Source organism: Triturus cristatus, chromosome 1_1 (assembly GCF_964204655.1).
Source record: "Triturus cristatus chromosome 1_1, aTriCri1.1, whole genome shotgun sequence".
Lineage (NCBI taxonomy): Eukaryota > Metazoa > Chordata > Amphibia > Caudata > Salamandridae > Triturus > Triturus cristatus.
Window position 1 is genome coordinate 1055493207 of NC_140579.1, and position 24525 is coordinate 1055517731.

The 24525-nt window shown below is 45.1% G+C and overlaps 1 protein-coding gene across 1 annotated transcript in view; it reads right to left on the reverse strand.

Moving 5' to 3' along the window:
• The window catches only part of SCUBE3 (signal peptide, CUB domain and EGF like domain containing 3), a 1455403-nt gene that overhangs the window by 212172 nt on the left and 1218706 nt on the right, over positions 1 to 24525 (reverse strand). Inside the window, exon 14 of the mRNA XM_085651134.1 lies at positions 18372 to 18488. Within this exon, the coding sequence (XP_085507260.1) occupies positions 18372 to 18488 (117 nt within the window). The remainder of the gene's footprint in view (positions 1 to 18371; positions 18489 to 24525) is intronic.

The window sequence follows — 24525 nt, forward strand, 5'->3', positions numbered from 1 at the left end:
CTCAGCTGTGTGTTCAAACGTGGTAAAGTGTTCAACTAAGGGTGCACCTTGTACCTTGCATCGTATGTGACTACAATGTTGTAGGATGCGACATTTAATTCTCTGGATGGTTTGCGCTACATATACGAACCCACAGGGGCAAGAAATTGCGTAGATGACGCCACTGGTATTGCAATTACTGTGTTCATGTAGTGTATGCACATGTTCATTGTGCGTAAATTCAGTGATCTCTTTAGAGAGTGGGCAAGCCTTACAAGAGCCACATTTGTGGTGGCCCCTAATTGGTGGGATCCCCCATAGAGTAGTTCGGCCGGAGGTACCTGGTGTGGGTAACAGAGAGTTAACCACGTGATCCCTAATATTTTTACCTTTTCTAAAGGCATGTAGTGGAGTCGGCATGTTGCCCAATTCGTCTGATACTAAATGCCAATGTTGGTTTACGGTCTCTTTGATGGCGGTACTTTTGGTCTTAAAAGTGGTCACGCATACTAAACATTCCTCCCCTGTGGTAGTTTTAGGTTTAGGGACTAGTAGAAATTCCCTGTGGTTGTGCCACGCTTGCTTGTGTGCTTTCTTAAGAAGTCTGGTGGGGTATCCCCTTTCACTCAATCTAGCTAGGAGGCCTGCTGACTCATCAAAGTAGTCCTCCTTTTTGGTGCAATTCCTACGTAGCCTCAAGAATTGTCCGAAGGGCAAATTGTCCCTGAGGTTACGGGGGTGGTGGCTTGTGTATCTCAGTAGGGTGTTCTGCTCACTGCTCTTCTTATATAGGCTAGTATGTAATTTGCCGGACTCGGCTTTTATCGTAATGTCCAAAAAATGATTGCTTCTCTATTGAAGTCAAGGGTGAACTGAATATCTGTAGAGCAAGAGTTCAGCCACTGGTGAAAGGATCTGAGTTGTTCCTCATTACCTTTCCAGATTGTCAGAACGTCTTCTATGTAACGTCGCCACATTGTTATGCAGTCTCTACATGGGTTGTTCTCATTGAGGATAAACTGTTGTTCATACTCGTTCATATAGATGATTGCTAGATTCGGGGCGAAGCTCACTCCCATTGCCACGCCCTTAGTTTGTACATAGTATTCACCCAGGAAGGTGAAGTAATTCTTGGTCATACCAATCCACAAAAGTTCAATGATGAATTCTGTTGGGACCTTGTGTGGTGCAGGCCGTTTATTCAATACTGATTCAATGCATGTGAGTGCAGCAGTTTGTGGGATGTTAGTGTACAAAGCCGTTATATCCATAGTGGCTAATATGTTGGAGCTGGGGTCATGTGGAAGCTCGTCCACCAATTTGATCGTCTGCATAGTGTCTCTAAGATAGGTGGGGGTGCTCTCTGCAATTGGTTTGAGAAATACATCGATGTATTTGCAGAGTGATTCCAAAATGGAACCACAACCTGAAATTATAGGTCTCCCTGGTGGGTCCTGCATGCGCTTGTGTATTTTAGGGAGGGTATAGATTGTAGGCATCCTAGGATGTTTGTTGTTTAGATATTTGTGTTCTGGTTTGCTAAGATGTCCTACTTCAAGTGCCTCACGAGTCACGCGTGTTATAATCTTACTGATCTCTTGTGTGGGATCCCTTCTCAATTTCTCATAGTTACCTTTAACTGATAGCTGTGAGAGAATTTCTTTTTTATAGTCCTCCACATTCTGTACAACCATCGCACCGCCTATGTCGGCAGGTTTGATCACTATGCTGAGGTTGATTTTTAATGATTCCAATGCTTCCCGCTCCTGTTTACTCACATTGTATTTGACATACTGCCGGTTTGCCAGTATATTATCAACATCCCTCATCACTACCTGTTCAAAAGCCACCAGTTTGTGAGGCATTAGGTAAGTCGGGGGTTAAACTTAGATGGAGGTTTTAAACCACTTCCTGAGAAGGTCGGATTAAGTGGAGTCTTCAGGAAGTAATATGCTACTTTCCAGTATGCATCTGTTCTTGGCATGTAGAACTGCAGATCTACACACTTTTGCATAGATCGCCATCTGGTGTTGGGCCCGGATGTTTGCCGTTTTTTTTTCCTCTTAGAAAGTCTTTGGAAGTCACGAGGACGGTGACTCCTCCTTTGGATCGTATTGTGCATGGGCTTCGGCTCCATCCTGAGATTGTTTTTCGCCAGCAGGGAAAGATGGAGCGTAGTAACAACAGTGAAGAAACCCATGTGTGTTGTATCTAAATAAGATAGACTGGAACAGATACAGGTAGCCGGGTGGGCGTGTGTAGATCTGCAGCTCTACATGCCAAGAACAGATGCATACTGGTAAGTAGCATATTCCGTTCGAGGCATATGAGCTGCAGATTACACACTTTTGCATAGACTATATAGCAGTTCCCAACCTTAGCGGCGACCACCGGTATCTGTTGCAGTGGTTTGAAATAGTGTTTTTAGTACAGCCTGGCCCACACTAGCTTGTTGATTGGTTTGCACATCTACACAATAGTGTTTAGTGAAAGTGTGCGGTGTTGACCATGTAGCTGCTTTGCAGATATCATCTAGTGGGATGTTCCCTAGAAAAGCAATGGAAGCCCCTATCTTCCGTGTAGAATGGGCTTTAAGGGGAACGGAAAGCGTTCGTTTTGCTTTGTGGTAGCAAATCTGGATGCATTTTACAATCCACCTTGCTATCCCTGATTTTGAGATGGGGTTGCCCATGTGTGGTGGAGAGAAAGAGACAAACAGTTGTTTGGTCTTTCTGAAAGGTTGTGTTCTTTGGATATAGTAAAGTAAGGTTTGTTTGACATCTAGCGTGTGCAGAGCCCTTTCTGTAACGGTCTGAGGTTGCGAGAAAAATACTGGTAATTCTACAGATTGGTTTAGGTGAAAAGGGGAAATGACTTTAGGTAGGAATTTTGGGTTGGTACGGAGAACAACCTTGTTCTGGTGCATTTCAAGAAAAGGTTCTTGTATGGTAAGTGCTTGTATCTCACTGACCCTTCTAAGGGAAGTGATGGCTACAAGGATAGCTGTTTTCCATGTGAGGAATTGCAGTTCGCATTTATGCAAAGGTTTGAAGGGAGGCCCCATCAGCCTTGTGAGAACGATATTTAAGTTCCACACAGGTGAGGGTGGTACTCTGGGGGGAATTATTCTTTTGACGCCTTCCATGAAGGCTTTAATGGCAGGTACTCTGAAAAGTGATAGGTGCTGTCTGTTTTGTAAGTAAGCTGCAATTGCTGCGAGGTGTAGCCGAATGGAGGTATAGGCTAGATTACACCTTTGTAGGTGGAGTAAGTAGCATATGATGTGTTGTATAGACACGTCTAGAGGATTGATTGTGTTGTTATGGCAATAAACAACAAATCTTTTCCACTTGGCAGCGTAGCAGGCTCTAGTGGTAGGGCGTCTAGCTTCTCTGATGACGTTCATACAGTCAGGGGGAAGGTTTAGGTACCCGAATTCTAGGATTTCAGGAGCCAGATCGCAAGGTTGAGCTGAGCTGGGTCCGGGTGCCTGATCTCTCCATGGTTCTGGGTTAGGAGGCATGGTGAGAGGTGTAGCTTTTGGTGTGGTACTACCGAGAGTTCCAGCAGCGTGGTGTACCACGGTTGTCTGGCCCACGTTGGAGCTACTAGGATCAGTGTGAGGGAGTGCTGTTGTAGCTTTCGCACCACTAATGGAATGAGTGGGAGAGGCGGAAAAGCGTACGCAAATTTGCCTGACCAGTTCATCCATATCGCATTTCCTTTGGACAATGGGTGTGGGTATCTGGCGGCGAAGCTTGGGCATTTTGTGTTTTCGTGGGTGGCGAAGAGGCCTATCTGTGGATGCCCCCACATTTGAAAAAACGGATGAAGAACCTGTGGGTGAAGTTCCCACTCGTGGATCTGTTGTGTCTGTCTGCTGAGCATATCTGCCACGGTGTTTTGGACTCCTGGGACATGTTGAGCTAGGAGAAAGATTTTGTGGGGAATTGCCCATCTCCATATGCTCTGTGCTAATTGAGAGAGCTGTGGAGAGTGTGTGCCGCCGTCTTTTTGAATGTAATACATGGCCGTCATGTTGTCTGTGCGAATGAGGACTGCCTTGCCTGAAAGCCGTGGTTGAAAGGATTTCAGGGCTAGAAAGATTGCTAGTAACTCCAGATGGTTGATATGGAGTAACTTTTGTTGCGGCGTCCATGTGTCCTGAACTGTGAGGTGTAATAGATGAGCTCCCCAGCCGGAGAGCGATGCGTCCGTTGTTAGTATTATTTGGGGAACCGGGTCCAGGAACGGTCGACCTTTGGAAAGGTTTGTGGTGTTCCACCACTGCAGAGAGCGATGGGTGCAACCGTCTACCAACACCAGATCTGTCAGTTGCCCCTGGGCCTGGTTCCATTGGCGCGCTAAGCACTCTTGGAGTGGACGCATCTGGAGTCTTGCGTGAGGCACTATGAAAATGCAAGAGGCCTCGTGCTGGAAGGGAGTAAAGAAGTACGAATTTTTGTCGCAAAGCCTGAATGCTTGCAATCCTGGCCAGATTGAGGTAGGCTATTGCTTTTGAGGTGTCTATGATGGCACCAAGGTATTGTTTTATGTGGGATGGAGTTAGCTGGGACTTTTGGTGGTTCACCGTGAAGCCTAGTTGGTGAAGTAGTTGGATTGTGGTGGCGGTGTGGTGTACACAGTGGTTGTATGAAGTGGCTTTTATCAGCCAATCGTCCAAGTATGGGAAGACGTGAATGTGCTGTCTTCTGAGGTGTGCCGCCACCACCGCTAGGCACTTGATGAATACCTGTGGTGCTGTTGTGACTCGGGAGCACTTTGAATTGGTAGTGTTATCCGTCCACTACAAATATGTGGTACTTTCTGTGAGCATGGTGTACTGGAATGTGGAAGTATGCATCTTTCAAGTCCAGTGTGGTGAGAAAGTCATTCTGGGAGAGGAGTGGAAGTACCTGCTGAAGCGTTACCATGTGAAAATGGTCTGAGTGTATGTATGTGTTTAGGGGCCGGAGATCTAGAATAGGTCGTAGAGTCTCGTCCCTTTTTGGTATTAGAAAATATAGGGAGTAAACCCCCAAATTTTGTTGATTGACAGGAACGTGTTCTATTGCCTGTTTTTGTAGGAGGGAGATTACCTCCTGATTTAGCAATGTGGAATGTTCTTGTGACATTGGGCGTTGCCTGGGTGGAATGTTTGGGGGGGTAGATGTTAATTCCAGGCAGTATTCTGACCGAATTATTTGGGTCACCCATTTGTCTGAGGTGATGGTCTCCCAGACATGAAGGAAATTTGTGAGTCTGCCCCCGACTGGAGTGGAATGGTCTGGGGGGAGCGGGGGGAAGTCATTGGGTAGTAGGTGTGGCAGGACGGGCGTTGTTTGTTTTGCCTCTGCCCTTGTTGTTGTTACCCCTGTAGCCGCCTCTTTGGTAACCTTTTGTAAAGGTGGTCTGAGTAGGGAACTTGTACAATGTGGACGCTGTGTCTGAGGAGTAGCCTCTGGATGCACTCCGAAAGGATGAGCGGCGAAAGAAGCGCCTGGGCGGGTGAGACGGTAAGGCCCTCATGGATTTTGCTGTATCCGTGTCCTTTTTCATCTTTTCTAAGGCCTCATCCACCTTTGGCCCGAATAGATGTTCCTGGTCAAAGGGATGGTTAAGGATAGAGGCTTGTACTTCTGGTTTAAACCCAGATACCCTTAACCAAGCATGACGACGGAGAAGGACGCTGGTGTTAATGGCCCTGGAGGCTGTGACTACTGCGTCTAGGGCACAACGTATAGAGGTGTTTGTGATTGTTTTACCCTCTTGAATCAACTCGTTGGCTTTACTTTTATATTTTTCAGGGAGATGTTGCATTATGCTCTCTAATTCGTCATAATGAGCCCTGTCATATCTGGCCAGCAGTGCCTGAGTGTTTGCTATACGCCATATATTGGCGGCCTGGGATGCTGTGCGTTTGCCTGAAGCATCTAGCAGTTTTGATTCCTTGTCAGGTGGTGGTGCATCACCTGACGCTTGTGAGTTTGCACTTTTACGTGCCGTAGAGACCACTAAGGAATCTAGTGGCGCTGGTCCTCTAATGTAAGAGGAATCTGAGGGAGTAGATTTGTACTTCTTTTCGATCCGTGGGTTAAGGACCATGGCTCTAACTGGGTCTTTAAAAACTTCTGCCGCATGCTTTACCACCCCTTTGAGCATGGGCAGTATGGAGGTGGACCTCTGTGTAGTATCGAATGTGTCTAGGAGGAAATCTTCCTCCACAGGGTCATTATGCATGATAATGTGCTGCTCTTTGCAGAAGATGGTTAAACCCTAGTGAATCTTCAGGTGGAGATGGTCTAGAAGGGTATATATCGTCTTGTGGGACGTTGGGGATATCTGGTATATGGTAATCGTCCCATGGATCTGGAGATCCTGTAGGGGTGGGGTCTTGTGGCACATCCCCTGTATCATAATATGGGTCCCCATGATCCTCATCGTCTGGAGACGGAGTAGGAGAACGATGAGGTGAGGGTGAAGAGGGTGGAGGGGGTGGAGGGGGTGGAGGTGGGGAAGGTATTCTGAATGGAGAGGTAGCAGAGTCCTTCCTCTTTGGAGGTGGAGGCGGAGCAGGCTTCTCCAAATGTCTCTTCTTAGTAGAGAGCGTAAAATGTCCAGTTTTTGGATCCTTGGTAAGAGTTTTTTGCAAGGGATCCGGTGTAAATAACTCTGGTGAGGTAATTTGGTCCGTCGGTGCCGAAGGCATCGGGCCGATGATTTTTTAGGTTTTTCTGTGCCGGTTTGATGTTTAGAACCCGGCTTGGGACCCTCCGGTCTCTTGGTCGGCGCTGAGATGTGCTTCGGCTTGGAAGTGTCAGTGCCGGTGGCTTTGTGTGGTTTGGTTCGCACCGAAGATGGCGTCGGTGCTGAAGGGCTGGGTTTCGACCCCGAGGGTTTTGGTGCGGAGCTCGGTGTCGAAGTGGAGGGCGTCTTCTTTTTAGGTGCCGATGTGTGTTTCTCGGCACCGCTGGCAGGCTGGCTCGAGCCACCGGAAGGCTTACTTGGCTTCTTCACCGGGCCCGAAGGTGAGGTGTGTGAAGCAGTGTCTCTGGTCTTGCCTAGGCCCGGAGGCGAAGGCGTGACCGAAGCCTTTTTGGGTGTCGGCGCGGGTGTGGGAGGGGGTAGATTGGTACTCACGACCCTCTGCGCCGGGGTGATGTCCTCCACATCTGACTCGTCGGCCTCGGAAGCGCTGACGAGGTGCTCTTCGGTACGATGATGTTCCGGATCGTCGATGTCGTCTCCGAAGATGTCGACTGGAATGGACGTCGAGGAGTGTGCCATGTTCCTTCTGGCTCTTCGGTCCCGAATAGTCTTTTTGGATGTGAAAGACTTACAGGCCGGACAGACTCGAACCTCGTGTTCCGGGGAGATGCAAAGGTTGCATACCTCATGAAGATCGGTGTGGGGAAATTTGGACCCACATTGAGGGCACTTTTTAAATGGAGTTCTTTCCATGAGCCGGGACCGGAGCCTGGGTAGGCCCGAAGGCCGCCGTCGACGACTGGAACCGAATGTTTGTGTCGATGAGAAGGCGCGTTGATTGAAGAGATCGTGATCAAAAACAATACAGCGATTGGGGTGAGGATTGCGCGTCGATCGGCGAACTGGAAGCTGTTCGGAACCGGAGCGCGAAGATCACATCCGAGCCCGATGGCGGGAAAAAACAATCTGAGGATGGAGCCGAAGCCCATGCGCAATACGATCCAAAGGAGGAGTCACTGACCTCGTGACTTCCAAAGACTTTCCAAGAGGAAAAACAAACTGCAAGCATCCGGGCCCAACACCAGATAGCGATCTATGCAAAAGTATGTAATCTGCAGCTCATATGCCTCGAACATAATGTTTCAGCCTAACTTCACGGAAAAATTGCAGAGAGCACCCCCACCTATCTTAGAGACACTATGCAGACGATCAAATTGGTGGACGAGCTTCCACATGACCCCAGCTCCAACATATTAGCCACTGTACAAACTAAGGGCGTGGCAATGGGGGCGAGCTTCGCCCCCAATCTAGCAATCATTTATATGAACGAGTATTAACAACAGTTTATCCTCAATGAGAACAACCCATATAGAGACTGCATAACAATGTGGCGACGTTACATAGACGACGTTCGACAATCTGGAAAGGTAATGAGGAACAACTCAGATCCTTTCACCAGTGGCTGAACTCTTGCTCTACAGATATTCAGTTCACGCTTGACTTCAATAGAGAAGCAATCAATTTTTTGGACATTACGATAAAAGCAGAGTCCGGCAAATTACATACTAGCCTATATAGGGAGAGCAGTGAGCGGAACACCCTCCTGAGATACACAAGCCACCACCCCGTAACCTCAGGGACAATTTGCCCTTCGGACAATTCTTGAGGCTACGTAGGAATTGCACCAAAATGGAGGACTACTTTGATGAGTCAGCAGGCCTCCTAGCTAGATTGAGTGAAAGGGGATACCCCACCAGACTTCTTAAGAAAGCACGCAAGCGAGCGTGGCACAACCACAGGGAATTCCTACTAGTCCCTAAACCTAAAACTACCACAGGAGAGGAACGTTTAGTATGCGTGACCACTTTTACCACCAAAAGTACCGCCATCAAAAAGACCATAAACCAACACTGGCATTTAGTATCAGACCAATTGGGCAACATGCAGACTCCACTACATGCCTTTAGAAAAGGTAAAAATATTGGGGATCACGTGGTTAAGTATCTGTTACCCACACCAGGTACCTCCGGCCAAACTACTCTATGGGGGATCCCACCAATTAGGGGCCACCACAAATGTGGCTCTTGTATGGCTTGCCCCACTGTCTAAAGAGATCACTGAATTCACGCACAATGAACATGTGTATACAATACATGAACACAGTAATTGCAATACCAGTGGCGTCATCTACGCAATTTCTTGCCCCTGTGGGTTCGTATATGTAGGGCAAACCATCCAGAGAATTAAAGGAGGCATCCTACAACATTGTAGTCGCATACGATGCAAGGTACAAGGTGCACCCTTAGTTGAACACTTTACCATGTTTGAACACACAGCTGCGAGTCTCAGATGGTGGGTCATTGAGAAAGTCAAACGTAACCCAAGAGGGGGTGATTTTGCCAAGATACTTAACAAATGAGAGTGCAGATGGATACATTCCTTGAATATGGTAGCACGGGGCCTGAACGAATTTGAGGAAATCAGCAGGCAAGTCTCTGTACTTAGTAATGGATGATCTCCGAGACACTAGGGAGCTAGTGACCTCACAATGACCCTGAATAAAACACTAGGTAGCTAGTGTATTACACCCTCATCACATGCTGTTCAATAGGACCACGATCTCACTTTATTTAGCATTCCTCCCGAGTTATGTTTGTCACACGCACTAACCTCGTGGCACATCAATTGGTAATTGTATTAACATAACCCTTGTACTGAGCAATATAATTGCGAATGTCATTTAACATCATCATTGTACCGTGTTATGTCAAATGCACTAACCTAGTGTCATTTAATTTGGCAATTGTATCAACATAATCCTTGTACTTTTTGCGAATGTTTTTAACACCATCATTGTACTGTACAATTATGCTCGTCTTATAGGCAATTTTTAACCCCTTTTAGTCTGTGTTCCCTATTGTATTCAAATTGCTCCCTGTACCCGTCACTAATTGTTTATTGTATATGTACCATGTTAATCACCAAATTCGGCAGGCACATATCCATGGATCCTTGTATTAATTTCCCCCCTCCTAGCAGCATCTTGCTGTGTTCCCCACTGTATCCAATTTCTCCTTGTACCAGTCACAAATTGGTTATTGTATATGTGCCATGTTCACCAATTCGGCAGGCACATATTCATGAATCATCGCTGTGTTCCCCCTTGTAATCTCACATCTGTGATTGTAAACCCTCCTAGTAGCATCATGCACGGTTACCGGGAGAGTCTGTCCTCCCTTTCAACTGACGTGTACCGGCGGCGTCAATCCGACGCCGACGCGGTACCCGTTCTTATACGTCCTCGCGCCAGCCGCCTTCTCAGTATCCTGCTATACACGGCGGTAGACGGACGCTGACCCAGAGCGCTTAATCAAGGTGACTTTCATTCCCTTGGGGGTTAGGCCTGAGATACCGAAATTATATTGAGATATTAAGCTTACCCCCTTCCCCCTATGTTTATTCTTTTTAGTTGGGAATTGGATTCCTATTGTATGCTCGGTTGACTATGCGGACCTAACTCATTATCAATACTGGACAACACTGACTTTTTTGCGGTCCCACTACCTTGAGATCAGTGGATATTGCCTCAAGGTAAAGAGTTTCTCTTATATATATGAGCACTACTAGCCTGAGACAAAGCATTGGCAGGGTTATTGATTCTCCCTACCTCTTTACCCTTTCTTAGCATTCAAGCTACTGCTCCTATGCGCAGTGATCCGTGAAGTTGGCCGCAGTAACCATTGTAATTGTGGACATTAGCTCCTCACCTCAATTAATGACCAGTCTATCACATTTTACGGTGGGTGAGCTACCTTTATACTGATTAGTGATGCTGATAGAATTGTACCCCCCAGCGCAACGACCTGACTTCTGGTTTCTTTCTCACTCATTCAATAGGTATGTGACAAGGCCCCATACCTCTCTAGGTTGCCCCACCCTGTCCTGATGAAGATCCGCAAGGCCGAGGATTAAATCACCCTCATGGCCATAAGACGGGTCGAAACGTCGATGCCCCCTTTAATCTAGCCTGGACCTCGAACTTTAACCCCCACGTGCCACTCTAGGATTGATTTCTATTTAAATTGAAACTGCAATATACTTGTGATTATGTACTGAATAGCGTGGCCAGGCCCTCAAGGACGGTGATTAAAACCAGTCCAATTGTTTTGATGTAGTAAAAATTTCTTTGCCAATTTGCCAATTCTTGAATATGCTTTCTCACTATCTTCCACCTGAGCACCCTTTCTCCTATGCACGTTCCCTCTGGAGCAAACTTTTCTGTTAAAATTGATAACGTACATATGATTTTCACCATTTGACATGAAAATAAAAATGCATGGTGAACCAGATTATGGTTTGTTGCAATTTCCTGTTGTAAATAATGTATTAAGTTCCATGAGCGATTAATTTGTTCCTATGAATGCTCACATAATCATTTGTTGATTCATAAATGAAGGTCTAGGACCACTGTTTCTTGTATCTTACCTTACCCAGGTCCTTGATCACGATTAGGTTACCCCATTTTTGTAATGGCTTGCCACTGAAGATAGCAAGAAAATTAAACCTGAATCATCCTGCCCTGTCTCCCATATCCTGCTTATCCCCATGAGCAGCAGGAATTTCTAGTTTACTAAAGTATTAGGGGTGGGCGATAAATTCAGGTCCGGCGGTGGAGTTCGCGGAGCATTGGGCAACTCCGCATTGAGTTCTGTTAAACCTCTGCCAACCGCTGTGTGGCGGAGCTTTTTCTTGCACACGGCTCGCCAATGTTACGTTGGTTAGCATGAGTCGAGAATTGGAGTCCCTTAGTATGATATTCGGGCTTTAGAATGGTACCTGGTGAGTGGGCAGTCGCGACTGTTTGCGGTAAGAAAGCTGCGACTCGAATAAAAAATCTATTAAATCTATGAGCGGCAGCAAAGAAGCAGCCCCTTCTAGCACGCCGCGCGGTCCCATTCATGCCAATTTTGCAGCGCGGAATAAGCTCCGGCGCTAAAAATCAGCGAGAGAAGGCCGACGAACAGATTTCCGCCCACTCGCGGAACTATATGGAATCTCACTGAGTTTTTATGTAACTCCACAGCATTCTGTGGAGTGAAACTCCTTGAGTTCCGCCCAGCTCTTTAAAGTCTGATTTGTAAACTCTGCTATTATACTTATCACTCCTTCTTAAGCCAGAGCGGAAATCTAACCATCAAATGGATCCAGTCCCATCCTTCTGTGCATTTCATACTTAGACCTATGGTCATTTTATTCTTTATGTTTAAAACATGACTGTATGTAATATAGCCTGGATCAGATACATATTCCAAAAACTATATAATATCAGTGTCTGATTCATCAGTTTAGTTGGATGTTCCTACTGTGACATTTCAATCTCCATTTGTACATCCGAAGACCATTTAATACGATGTATCGTCCTGAGCACTGCAACAAATGTATTATCTCCAACAGAGCTTACAATGAGATAAACTAGACTGGCCACAGACCATAAAGTCTTGTAATCGCATCACCGGGTTTACGTCCATCTGTTGTAATTAGGTCCCTGGGACCTATGCTAAAGCTTTGCTACCTTTGCTTGTTACTGTGGTAACCTAGGTATGTTCAAGGTAATCAATTGTGGAACGAAATGTCCCATTTAAAATAACTCAGATCAGTCTGATGTACTTCCCGACGTGATAATAACAGGACGGCATCTATAAACTTATATTTTTTTAATTTGTGGATGAAGCGAGCTTAAAAATCGAACATGCCAAAACAAGTTCTGTAAACATTCCATCATGTTAAGGAGATAAAATAATGACAGATGTTCACTTCAGTCATGTGCGTTAACCTTGAAGAATGAGGCTCCAGAAATTATTTCTATGCATACCGCTAATATCTTCAAAAAAGTATCTAGTAAATCAGAAATTGTACCTTTATGGTGGAAATACAGATATTCTCTGTGACCTTTTCTGATACTACTCCTCTACCAACTGCCCTCGTCATATACCCTCCTACCCATGGCTTTCTTCTAAGCCAAATAGCTCCTGTGGGCTTTACCGAATGCCACTCTCACATTGATCTGCATACCCCTCGAAAGGAATATCAAACTCAGAAGGGAACAACAGAAAATAAACACACAACAAAGGCCTTCCAAGGCTCCCCTCCAGAGATGGATCTCTACCCCCCTCTCCAATCAGACACAGAGACCTAAAAGAACTAGAGATCCAATGTCTGAGAGTGAAGCGGCTGACCTCGCCTCCTCATACGACAATCCCATTACTGTCACCCTCCAATCCAAAATCCAGGTGATCACAGGACTAGGAAGCGACCAGGCCCCTCCGAAATCCCCCAGACCTCCGGCCACTCGCATTATCATCCCCACGGCCCCCCGAATGAAGAAACCCAAAACAGAGACGACCCCCACCAACTGCATGCTCACAAACTGCAGATCAGCCACCAAGCATGACACAGAGCTAGCAGAATCCATCCTCAAGCCTAATATAGACATAGCATTCATCACCGAAACTTGGCTAAATGATTCCTCCCTACCACTCCTGGACAATCTCGTCCCCCCGGGCTTTGCAAACACCAACAAAGATAGAAAAGACCAAAGAGGAGGTGGCATAGCAATCATCCACAGAGACAATATTTCCGTGACTGAAACAGACTCCTGCAACTATAACACCGTTGAATACCTAACCGTCAACATCAACACTAGCAACAAAAAACACTAATCTACCACCTTATCTACCACCCCCCAGGCAACACCACCACATTCACTGAACACCTGTCTGACCTGGTTGCCCACTGCTCTCTCCGAGATGCAAATAAATTAATTCTGGGCGACCTCAACCTACACTGGAATGAAAAAAACAACCGGCTAATCCAGAACTTGAATGAGCTACTATAGAATAACAACCTTACCCAACACTGCACAGAGGAAACTCACACCAAAGGAGCAATCCTAGATGCCAATATCGCCAAATGTGATACAGTCACGATAAACCACACCCTGCCCGTGGATTGGTCAGATCATCACTTAATCCTCTTCTACCTAACTCAACCGATCACTTTCTAACCAACCACCCAAGACCATCCCAAATGGACCAGAAAATTCACTCAGATCAACATGACTGACCTGGAAGAAAGGGTTAACTCCCTCCTCACTACTTCTGCGGATGATCTATTCACTACAGAACTCACTGCCCACTACAACACTATCCATTCTAGACCAAGTAGCCCCCCTGAAACTAAAAAAAACAGGAACATCCCATTGAGATCCTGGTTCAACACGGACATTAACAACGAAAGGAGACAACTCAGAGCTACAGAAAGGCTATGGAGAAACAACCCCTCCACAAGCCTTCTCGAACAACTCAAAGCAGCTCGAAGGAAGTACAAAAAACACATCTGCAGCGAAAAATCCACCTTTTTCTGCTCTGCCCTGGACAACGCAAAAAACAGACCCAACAAACTGTTTAAAATCATCAAGCAACAAACCTCCAAGCTCTCCGGATCCTCTATTCAAGCCTCCAAGGAATTGTGCGAAAACTTCATCAACTTCTTCGAAGAAAAAGTCACCAAGATTGAGCTCTCACTAGACACCAACATCAACCTCGCCTACAAAAGCCTACCTCCAGTGACTATAGAAAGCACGTGCTTGCACCCCAAGAAAACAAGGAAGTTCTTCAACCCCATCCCGGAAGCCGAGATCCTCAAGCTAATCTCCACCTTCAAACACGCCTCTCACGTCCTTGACCCTATACCCACCCAAATGACCCAAAAACTAAAACTCTCCATAGCCCCATTCTGGTGCAGGATCATCAACAGCTCCCTAAGAACCGGCATCATACCTGAATGCCTCAAAGTCGGACAAGTCACGCCACTACAAAAAAAAACAGGCCTTGACTGCAAGGACCTGAACAGCTTCAGACCCGTCTCCAATCTCCCCCTCCTATTCAAAATCCACGAAAAATGTGTCCTCTCTCAACTGACCCAGCACATGGACAACATCAAGCTTCTTGATCCCCACCAATCGGGGTTCAGAAAAGGCTATAGCACAGAGACCGCGATCCTCAACATCACAGATGACATCCACAAATCATTTGATATCGATCAATGCTGCCTACTCATTCTCCTGGACTTGTTGGCAGCCTTTGACACGGTCGATCACCAACTACTCATCAAGGCCCTACAAGAAACGGTAGGTGCTGATGAGGTGGTCCTACGATGGTTCTCCTCCTTCCTACACAACCGTTCGCAAAGGATAAAAATCTAAAACTTTATCTCCGACCTACACCCCGTCACCAGGGGCATACCTGAAGGTTCAGTGCTCTCACCACAACTGTTCAACATATACATGGAACCCCTCAGCACCATACTTAAAAATGCCAACATCCCCTTCCACCTATATGCAGATGACATCCAGGTCTATCTCGAAACCTTCTGCCTTAGATGACATCCTCAGACTATATGACACTCTAAAAGAAATCCAACACTGGCTATCTCTTAATCACCTAAAACTCAATCACATCAAAACTGAGATCCTCCTCATCTCCAACAAAGAAGAGAACCCTCAAATTGCAGAATGGCTTAAAGCAATGGAGGCTCTCAACGGTAATCTTACTCTGGCAAACTCCGTAAAATCACTAGGAATCCCCCTAGACCCTAAACTTGACATGGCCAATCACATTAAAAACTCTGCAAAGAGTGCCTTCCTCAATCTGAAGCTACTCAACGAAATTAAACCGTTCATCCCCACCAAAGATCTCAAACAAGCCACCCAATCACTGGTGCTATCCAGACTCGACTATGGGAACGCAACCCTCACCGATTCAACAAAATCCCACCTAACTCCCCTAAAAACAACCCTCAACGCAGCAGCCAGAATGGTCACTGGAATCAGGAAATACGATCACATTTCAACAGCACTAAGAGAACTAAAATGGCTCCCAGTCGAACAGCCTGCTAATTTCAGAACTGCCAGCTTCACGCACAAAACCCTACACACAGGAAAACAGGAATATCTGGCCACCAAACTCAAGAAGGCTGGTCAGACAAGAAACCGCAGGAGCTCCAACACCCTACTTCTCATCCCTATGAAAACACACAAACAAAAAACTGCTGCAAGGTCCTTCGCCGGAAACGCGCAAAAAATCTGGAACTCCATCCCAGCAGATATCAGAACAATCTCGCCCTTCACAAAATTAAAAAAACACCTAAAAGTCCTCTTCCTCAACCGCTCCCTCCCAAATGGATAACTGCCGCCTTAACGCAAACCCCGACTCCATTGCTCTCTGACTCTGTATCACAAAGACCACTTAAGTTCAACCCAAGACGATGTGCAATCCACGAGGTTACCTCAGTACTCACCACTACCTCAATACTGCACAACACACTTGGACTTCCGAACCATGATGTATAACAATGCTCTATTATATAACTCTTGCGATAAACTGTTGTAAAGCGCTCCCATACCCCCGGGTCCGGACAACGCTATATCAAACTCCTTAAATTAAATAAATAAATAAAAAATAAATAGAAAAGAATAAATATTAGATTAGAGTTTACACAAAAATAATTTTTGTTTTTAAATATGTTTGCACCATTTGATGAACCTATGTACTACTTCACAAAATAAAGTCTAAATCTCTTTTGTTTTATCCTATAATGCTTAGAACAGATTGGTTAATAAGGCAAAAATGATAGTAGAATACCAAACAAAGAGGTGTGTAGATAGAATCCCCATACAGTTTCCAATATGGGCTTCTGCACAAAACAAAAGAACAGCATAGAAATTTCACATGTACACATTCACTAATTTCATATGTATGCTTTTTTTAAATAATGTAATTTAGTTTAGTAGCTTCGTTGTACTTTTAAAAATATAGGTTCAGATATACTACAAATGCATTCAGTATAAGGAGGTCATAATTTGCGTGCCGACACGTACCGAATGCATTCGTATTTTGTTATTCTACCTCTGTACTAATAGGTTGGTTAACAAAATACAGAATCATAGCGGGTAGCAAATCGACCTACTTGATGAACATTAATAAGGTTGGATCGCAAATTGCAACCCAGTATTATTCATTGCCATTACAGGGATGGTATCCTGCTGGTGTCAGCAGACCACCGTGTTAAAGCAGCTCGTATTTCTTAAAGAAAAACGGAATGTGCTTAAAAACGGTAAGCAGTTGTCCCATGTACCACTGCTTATTCCTAAAACATTTTTGTCTACAATCACAAACGGGAAGCGGCTCATTGGGGACCCTTTTCCTTTTGGGAATGGTTACCACCTCTTTTGAGGTGTCGGTAAAATATTAATATTTTGCAACTAGATTTCGGTCGAAAAAACATTAAGACATGACATAAGGAATCAGTTACTGGAAGGGAAGCCCTAAACATGGCCCCTCCAAACACTAATTCAGTATCACTTCCGAAACCCATTTAACAATTTTGAAAATTATTTCTGAATTGTTAAATGGGATTTATGAATTATAAAAAGGGTTTTAGTGTTCACACACTCGCTGATTTACCCACTCAGGCGGTTTGCAAACACTAAAACACTTTCTACACCTGGCCTATAGTTTATGAACAGCAGGGCAGGAATATCAAATATTTTGTGTACGCTGTGGATTTCATGTTGTACTTAACACTGACTTTTGGGCAAGGAACACTGTTTAGTGATATGTGAAGTTTATGGGTATAGTAAGAAACGTATTTAGGGATGCATAACTATATCATCATTTTGAAGTATTGGTACAGAAATTTACTGCCAAAGCCTACATTAGGGAACATTATGGTTAGAGCTAAAAACTAAAGATTTTTTAAATGGGCCATACATGGTGGTGAGAAACGTTGAAGGGATGGCAATGGAATGGCCAATGAAGGCCAAGAATATTTTACAAATAAGACCAGGGGCCATATGTATCACAATGTTCTTTTGCGATTCTCAAATAGCGTTTTTTTGCGAATCGCTATTTGAGAATCGCAAAACGCTATGTATGTAGGATTTGCAAATAACTTTGTGAATCCTACATATTCCTTAATTGCGAATTGCAAATTGCGATTCGCAATTAAGGAATACCTTCCCATTCATTCCTATGGGCCTATAGGAATGAATGGGAAGACATTCTCAATTTGCGATTCTCAATTAGAGAATCGCAAATTGAGAATGCAATTTCAAGGGTGCCAGGGTGTCAAAAGGACACCCTGTTGCACCCCTGAAATGTGCATGTGTGCACATGTGGCACACATACATGCCCTAAGGGCATATATCTGCGCCACATGGCACTTTGAAAAATGCAAAAAAGTGCATTTTTCAGAGAAATCCCAAATTACCACCAACTTTGAAGTTGGTGGTAATTTGCGATTCCTTAAGGGAAAATTGCACTTTTTCTGTGCTTCTTACATTGCATTTAAGGAATAGTAATTTGCGATTCCTTAAATGAAATCGCAAAAAAAGTTATTGCAAATTTTGAAATTCCTTATTTTGCAAGGCCGTTTTTCTTTAATACATACCACTGAGCCAAATTGCGATCGCAAACGCCGAAATTCTGTGAATTTTGGCATTTGCGATCGCAATTTGGAATGATACATATGGCCCCAGGTCAAGAAAGAAAATCATGGGACTTACAACATAAGAGACATTTCGTGTTGGTTCTTAAGTAGTGACCTTTAGCTTGAAGAATCCTTACCTGAAATACTGGGCCTTGTGATATCATCTTGTCTTCCTTTCAGACGTGGGTGCAGGTGGCATTTGGCATCCTTAAGTTTAAATGAAGCCCTCTGCTTGATTGGAGGAGCGAGAGTCTCTAGAAGAAAAAGCAGACATAAAAACTGGTCTTTTATTTTCGGCCTCCCTAAGAGAATGACTAGCTACTTTACCTTAAAGGGCTCTTGTACAACATTAACTCCAATGGTCGCTTTATCAGTATGATCAGTTGAGGGTCGAGTTGTACCACACGCTCATACCCTTTAGGATACCTTCATCTTATGGCAGATGGGGTTTTTATGTACAAAAACATCATAACATAACTCACCTAGAAACCTGTGGAACTCGTCACCATCAATAAACAAATATCAGGTGTTTGTCACTAGATGTTTTCCAAAGCAGACAGCTCTTCTCTGTTTCTAATTAATACCTTTTGTACTAACAATTTGGTGTGGGCAAACTATAAGCAAGCTCAGACAAACCAATAGGTGTCGGCTCTATAATGCCTTGCCAATGCTCTTCACAGAGCGCACTTGAATGCATGTGTTGGAAGGCGAACCCCGGGGGAGTCAGAGAGACCACCCAGGGGGGCCCCCACACTGTACGAAGTAGCCGAGCGCTGCTGAGAAGCCTCCTAGGAGAGGTCCTTCTCCTATACCGTACCAGCACAGTAACACCACCACACAGGACTCGAGGATATTTATCACGATGAGCAATTCTTTATCAGCATTTAAGAAGTTACGGTTATCGATATATACAAGGGGGGATCGAGGGATCCGCAAGAGTCTCAAAGTCTTTGGTAGGGACGGGGTAGCGGGACAGTCTTTGGTAGCAGCTGGGTACGAGGGTACCTTAGGCCCAGTTCTTGTTCCTCAAGCTGGAGGGACTCCGTGTCCCGGAGTGGTCGAGCCGCGACGGCGTCAGCAGGGCTCTGGTGATCAGTTCGTGGAGCTTGAGCCGCGACTAGGTCAGCAGGGCTCTTAAGGTGGTTCAGTTCAGCTCGAGCCGCGACGACGTCAGCAGGGCTCTGGGGGAGGCTTCAGCGAGGTTTGGGTAGTGACAGCGTCAGCAGGGCCCCGATGTTCCGTGAGGTTCCTTGTCTCAATAAGGTGGAGCCGCGACGCAGTCAGCTGGGCTCGTGGTATAGGGTCAAGCAAGAGTTCTTCTCCGTAGGGTCAGCCGCGATTCCATCAGCAGGGCTCTTGACTCCGGGATACAACTGCTGTTCCATTGCGGGGTTGCCCCAGATATAGGTCTGGAGCCCTTTGATGTCCGGACCCTTGCGCCTGGGGGGGGCGGAGAGGCCGGGCTGGGAGAGGCCAGACGCCCAGCGGGAGAGGCGCCAGGCCCGGAGAGGCCGGAGGACGATCGCACCTAGGTGTGGAGGGACGGTGGGGGTCCCATCGAAACTCTCCTCCTCCGGGAGAGGTGAAGTGGCCATGCGGTGCCCCCTGGCCAGATCTTGGTGCCTCGATGTCGGGGCTTCGCTGGGGCCGAGGCCGGGGGGAGCCGGGTCGCGTGGGCTGGTGCGTGGAGCAAGCATGGGGGGAACCCCGAAGAGATGAGGGGTTCCTGTGCGGCCTGGAAAAGGGGGCCGCTGAGGCAGGTGTAGGCAAACAGGTACAATCCAAGGGGGACCTTGAAGGGAGGAGGGGTCCCTGGCGGCCTGAAAGGGCGGCCCATGTAGGCCGGTGCGGGGGACGAGCACAATCCAAGAGGGTTAAGACCACGCCACGAGGCCGGGTCCAACAGCATGCATCAAAGTGCATGTGCACGCGTGTAGTCGTGGAATAGGTTTTCTATTAAAGAAAGGTTGCCACTCTTATAGATGGAATATCTGTACCCCCCCAAGAATTCCTAATTGGATGTCAATGATTCACCATAAAATGCTACACAGTTGAATTGTAATGATATTAGCTGATTAAACCCTGCGTGTGTAAAACCAATCGTATGAACACCTGATGTACCTATGTAAATGATTCATTGTTCAATAAAAAGAATTGTTAAAAAAAAAAGAAAGGTTGCCACTCACGTGTGTTTTGACACATGCACACACGATTGTAGTAATGCATGCTTGGTGATATTGATGCATGTATTGTTTACACATGCGCAAGCATACATTGTGGTACATTGGCGTATATTTTTAAATTTTATGTTCTAACATGGCAGAAAAGCCATATTAGAACAAAAAATTAAAATGTTAAATAAAAGAACGTAGGACAATCAAGTAAAGTGCAAAAAAATGATTTTGAGCAACCAGGCAGCACTTTGTATGTCCCTTGCCCATATTAATCAAAGCAATAATAATAAAATTAAAATAAACTTCTTGGGGACCAGATGGTGAGTGAGAGTGGGAGCAGGAAAGAAACAAAAGAGGTGGGGGGGAGAAAAAAGCAGAGAGAGAGAGAGCAAAAATACACATGCACTCACCTGGAGTGCTAAACAAAGGGCCAAAGCAAGGGATACACATTTACTTGCATGGTTGTGCGAAATAGAAAATAAAAAAGGAGCCCCTCAAGTATTCAGTGGAAGGATATAACTTATCCAATCAGAATTTTGTTAAGACCGAAATGGCCAGGGTGGAGGTTTTAATAGGAGGAGGACTAACCCAATGATAGGGAGGAAAATCATTAAATCAGAGAACCTGAGAAGGGAAATAAAGCCATCCAGTCATGAGTAAAGAGCTGACCCAAAGCTTTATATATATGCTATGTATCGGATACAATGAGGCGGCCTGCAGACAACTAAGGCATTTGTAATCAAGACCTAAAAAGTAGGGTTTTGCCTAAAAATGAGGCAATATGTCCTAATAACGGTGTCAGACACCATATAAATGTCAGTACTAGCTCACAGGAGGTTAGGTTGGTTTTAGTTTCTTTCAAGTTGCTGGTGGAAACAGTGGAACAGTTAGCACCATCTCTTCATCTCATTATGATCGTAAGGTATTTTCCCCAGGAACCTAACATAAAAACAAATAATTATTCATGCCATCTGCTGCGACTAGAGTTCACAGAAAATGCATTCCTCCCCTAGAGGGCAGCAAGGACCATACAGAGTAGGCAAAATAGCTTCAATGACTTTCCATGACCTGGTTGCGTGTCAGAATACCATAAACAGAAATATTGTCTAAGTGGCTCCTGCAGTAAATATTTTTTATTTCGTGGCTGACATTTCAAAATCTAGTGTTCACTCTGAAGGATTTGTGTTTCCCTCCCACAGTATTTCTCCACCTGACCAGGACCTCTATTTCAATCCTCAAATTATTTGTTGTATTCTAAGGGCTGACAATTTGTAATTTTGCATTGCCAGGAAGTGCTGGCCTGAGAGCGACCCACAATGAAGAAATCTAAGAATATGTATAAGGAGTCCTCCTCAATTCCTGGTCAACAGCTAAAAATGTCACCAACATCAACAGCACTATTGCTGTTACCTCTTGCCACCTTTGGGTCATTACTGAGACCTGGTTGTGCCAGCAGGCCTATATACTTCTTTGTCGCTCCAAAATGTAAAAATGCAGTTTTTGCTGCTCAGGTGAAGGACCGGACCCAATACAAGCCTTCACTAACAAATTACTAACAACTTGCTCCTGCATGTGTGGAGAGTTCAGCTTTGAGTGTGGGCGATCTTCCAAACTATGACATACAACAGGTGCTGTGAAGAAGGACTACCTTAACTCTAGCATAACTTGTTATGAAGCTCATGGAAGTAGCTCCCAACAGCTTCAACATATTCTTTTCTATGAACATCGACATAATTGACAACTCCCTGATTCTCCTCAATGTGGCTGGTGATTTCTACACACTACCCAATCACGCAGTTGCAGTTGATACCACCAACTGACTCAGGCCTACTGTTAATTCATCTTTCCCATAAATCTACACCTGACCTTCCAAAATCTTTCTGCTGCCGAAATCTCCCTCAGCACCGGAGCGGAAACCCCAATCATCATCATCTGACCAGGTTAATGTGCACGAAAGAACCAGTAGAGTGATGGAGCTTAATCAAAGTATTAGCAGAAGAGTTGGGTCTCCACACTTCGATGGTACTTCATAAATTCTTACCCTGGCAAATTGTTCTAACGAGTATTGTTATATTTCATATTGGTACCCTAATATAGGTCCAGGGAACATCGAACACTTTCCCAACATCAGCTCCCGTTATTTCATATGAGTGAGCCTTATATGGACATAACTCCAAATAAGGACCGAATGCCTTATATGGACATCACGCCTTATAAGGGCTTCAGCCTTTTAGGGACTAAACCTTTCACCTAGTTCCTTGCCGAGGGTGGGTTCTTCCCAATCGATATTGCTAAGACATCATCCTTAGGTATACTTCACCTCTCCCATCGACGCACAAGGTTTAATCCCCAATGTCATCCTCATACTGAACAATGGGTAACACACGTACATAGACTGTATAAATACAGCACCTCTTGCTATCAGAGAGCAGGAGGGAACCAAGACTTCAAGACCGACACACTGACCAGAGACGCTGCAGCTCCGGCGTGCCATCGCTCCAGCTGACAGTGGTCTGGCGATCCTTTGCGGGGTGTCCAGCTCAAGTCCAGGACAAGGTCCCACACTCTCACTATTCAGGTATGGGATTCCGACTAAAACCTAGTGGGATTCTTGGCTCTTAGGCTTAGGCTCTGCAGCACCTACTCACATGCTAGGTACACTTAGGTACATCTAGTCAGGCATCTTAGGAGTACGCACTATATTTTATAAATGCATTTCATATTTCATATATGTGTTCATGACTATTGAAAAATGGTAGAACAATACGATTCCTTTTTATTCACTGTACTGCTGGTTCTATATCTCTGCTACTGTGTTACAGGTGTAACAGCGCACTTATTTTATATGCGAAGAACTACGGTACAATAAATTCTTATTATAAAAATGCTCGACTGTTTCTTCTCTGTATCTCTTTGAGAACAAAAACAAGCACGCACAAGTGACTAGGTGAAAAGTAGTATATTGTTTCCACAAGTCTGAGGTTATTGTGTTCTAAGGTTGACAAAAACGAATCTCTCTGATTACAGGAGATTCTAGTGGCACTGTGAGCTAGCTAATGCAAACCATAGGCTAACATATGCGGTGGGGTGTACGGAGTCCGTCTGACACCAGACCAACAGTATATGTTATCCGTAAACAGCGTAGGTCCTTCATGACAGGGTACTATTAGGACTACACTATATGGCGCCTAACGTGGTCTATACATGGCACCCACCCGTTCGGTTTGGCGCACTTACTCAACAGTAGAATCTGAGTAGCCCAGTCGTGCTTAGTCTCAGAGACCCTACTTGCAAAACCCAGAGATGTTTGGAGTAAGTGGAAAAACTCTGCAACAGCTGAGTAGGCAAGACATCCTACGTATTGGCTATTTGTTAATCAAGCTTGAAAGGAAAAATTCCCCAAATTGTGGATAAAACCTTTTTTACCCTTTCCTTGGACAATAATTCCGAGTCTTAAACACGATGGCGGACGAGGAAGGAGTTTTAAACCAAGGACCTAATCAGACTGGTGAGGGCGATACAGATGCAATAGAAATTGCACCAAAAGTAAGACAAACTTTAACAGTTAAACTACTCAAACATGGGTTACAACCCAGAGGAGGTGTAGTAATATTCGTGATAGAGGCACACGAAGATTTCAAAACAGAGGTATTCTACTCATGGGTTATATTCCCAGCAGCCGATGCTGTAACAAAAACTTTTCATTCTTACATTCATGATGACATTCCAGCGGTTTACACTCCTTTTGAGGAGACAGACATTCCGCTTACTTTCCAGTAACATTTTCTGGTTTAATGGCGCCCTACCCCACATAAGAACAAGAGCAAGGCTTGGTCCTTTAAGGATTCCAGGAGCAACATGGCCGATATTAGCGACCTATGCACCACATCCAGACATTGACACAATGCCACAGGATGAACAACTTGTTCAACACAAAGAGTTGATAAAACTCTACAGAAACATGACACACTTTGTCTTAAGGAAACTAGCGGTCCAACCAACAGTAATCACACCTACTGCAGCTCCTACACAGAGCTCAGGTACTAAAATTACTCCACAAACATTACATGCAGTAATGGGCAAAGTGCCCACAAAATGTGAACAAATTCCTTTCTGG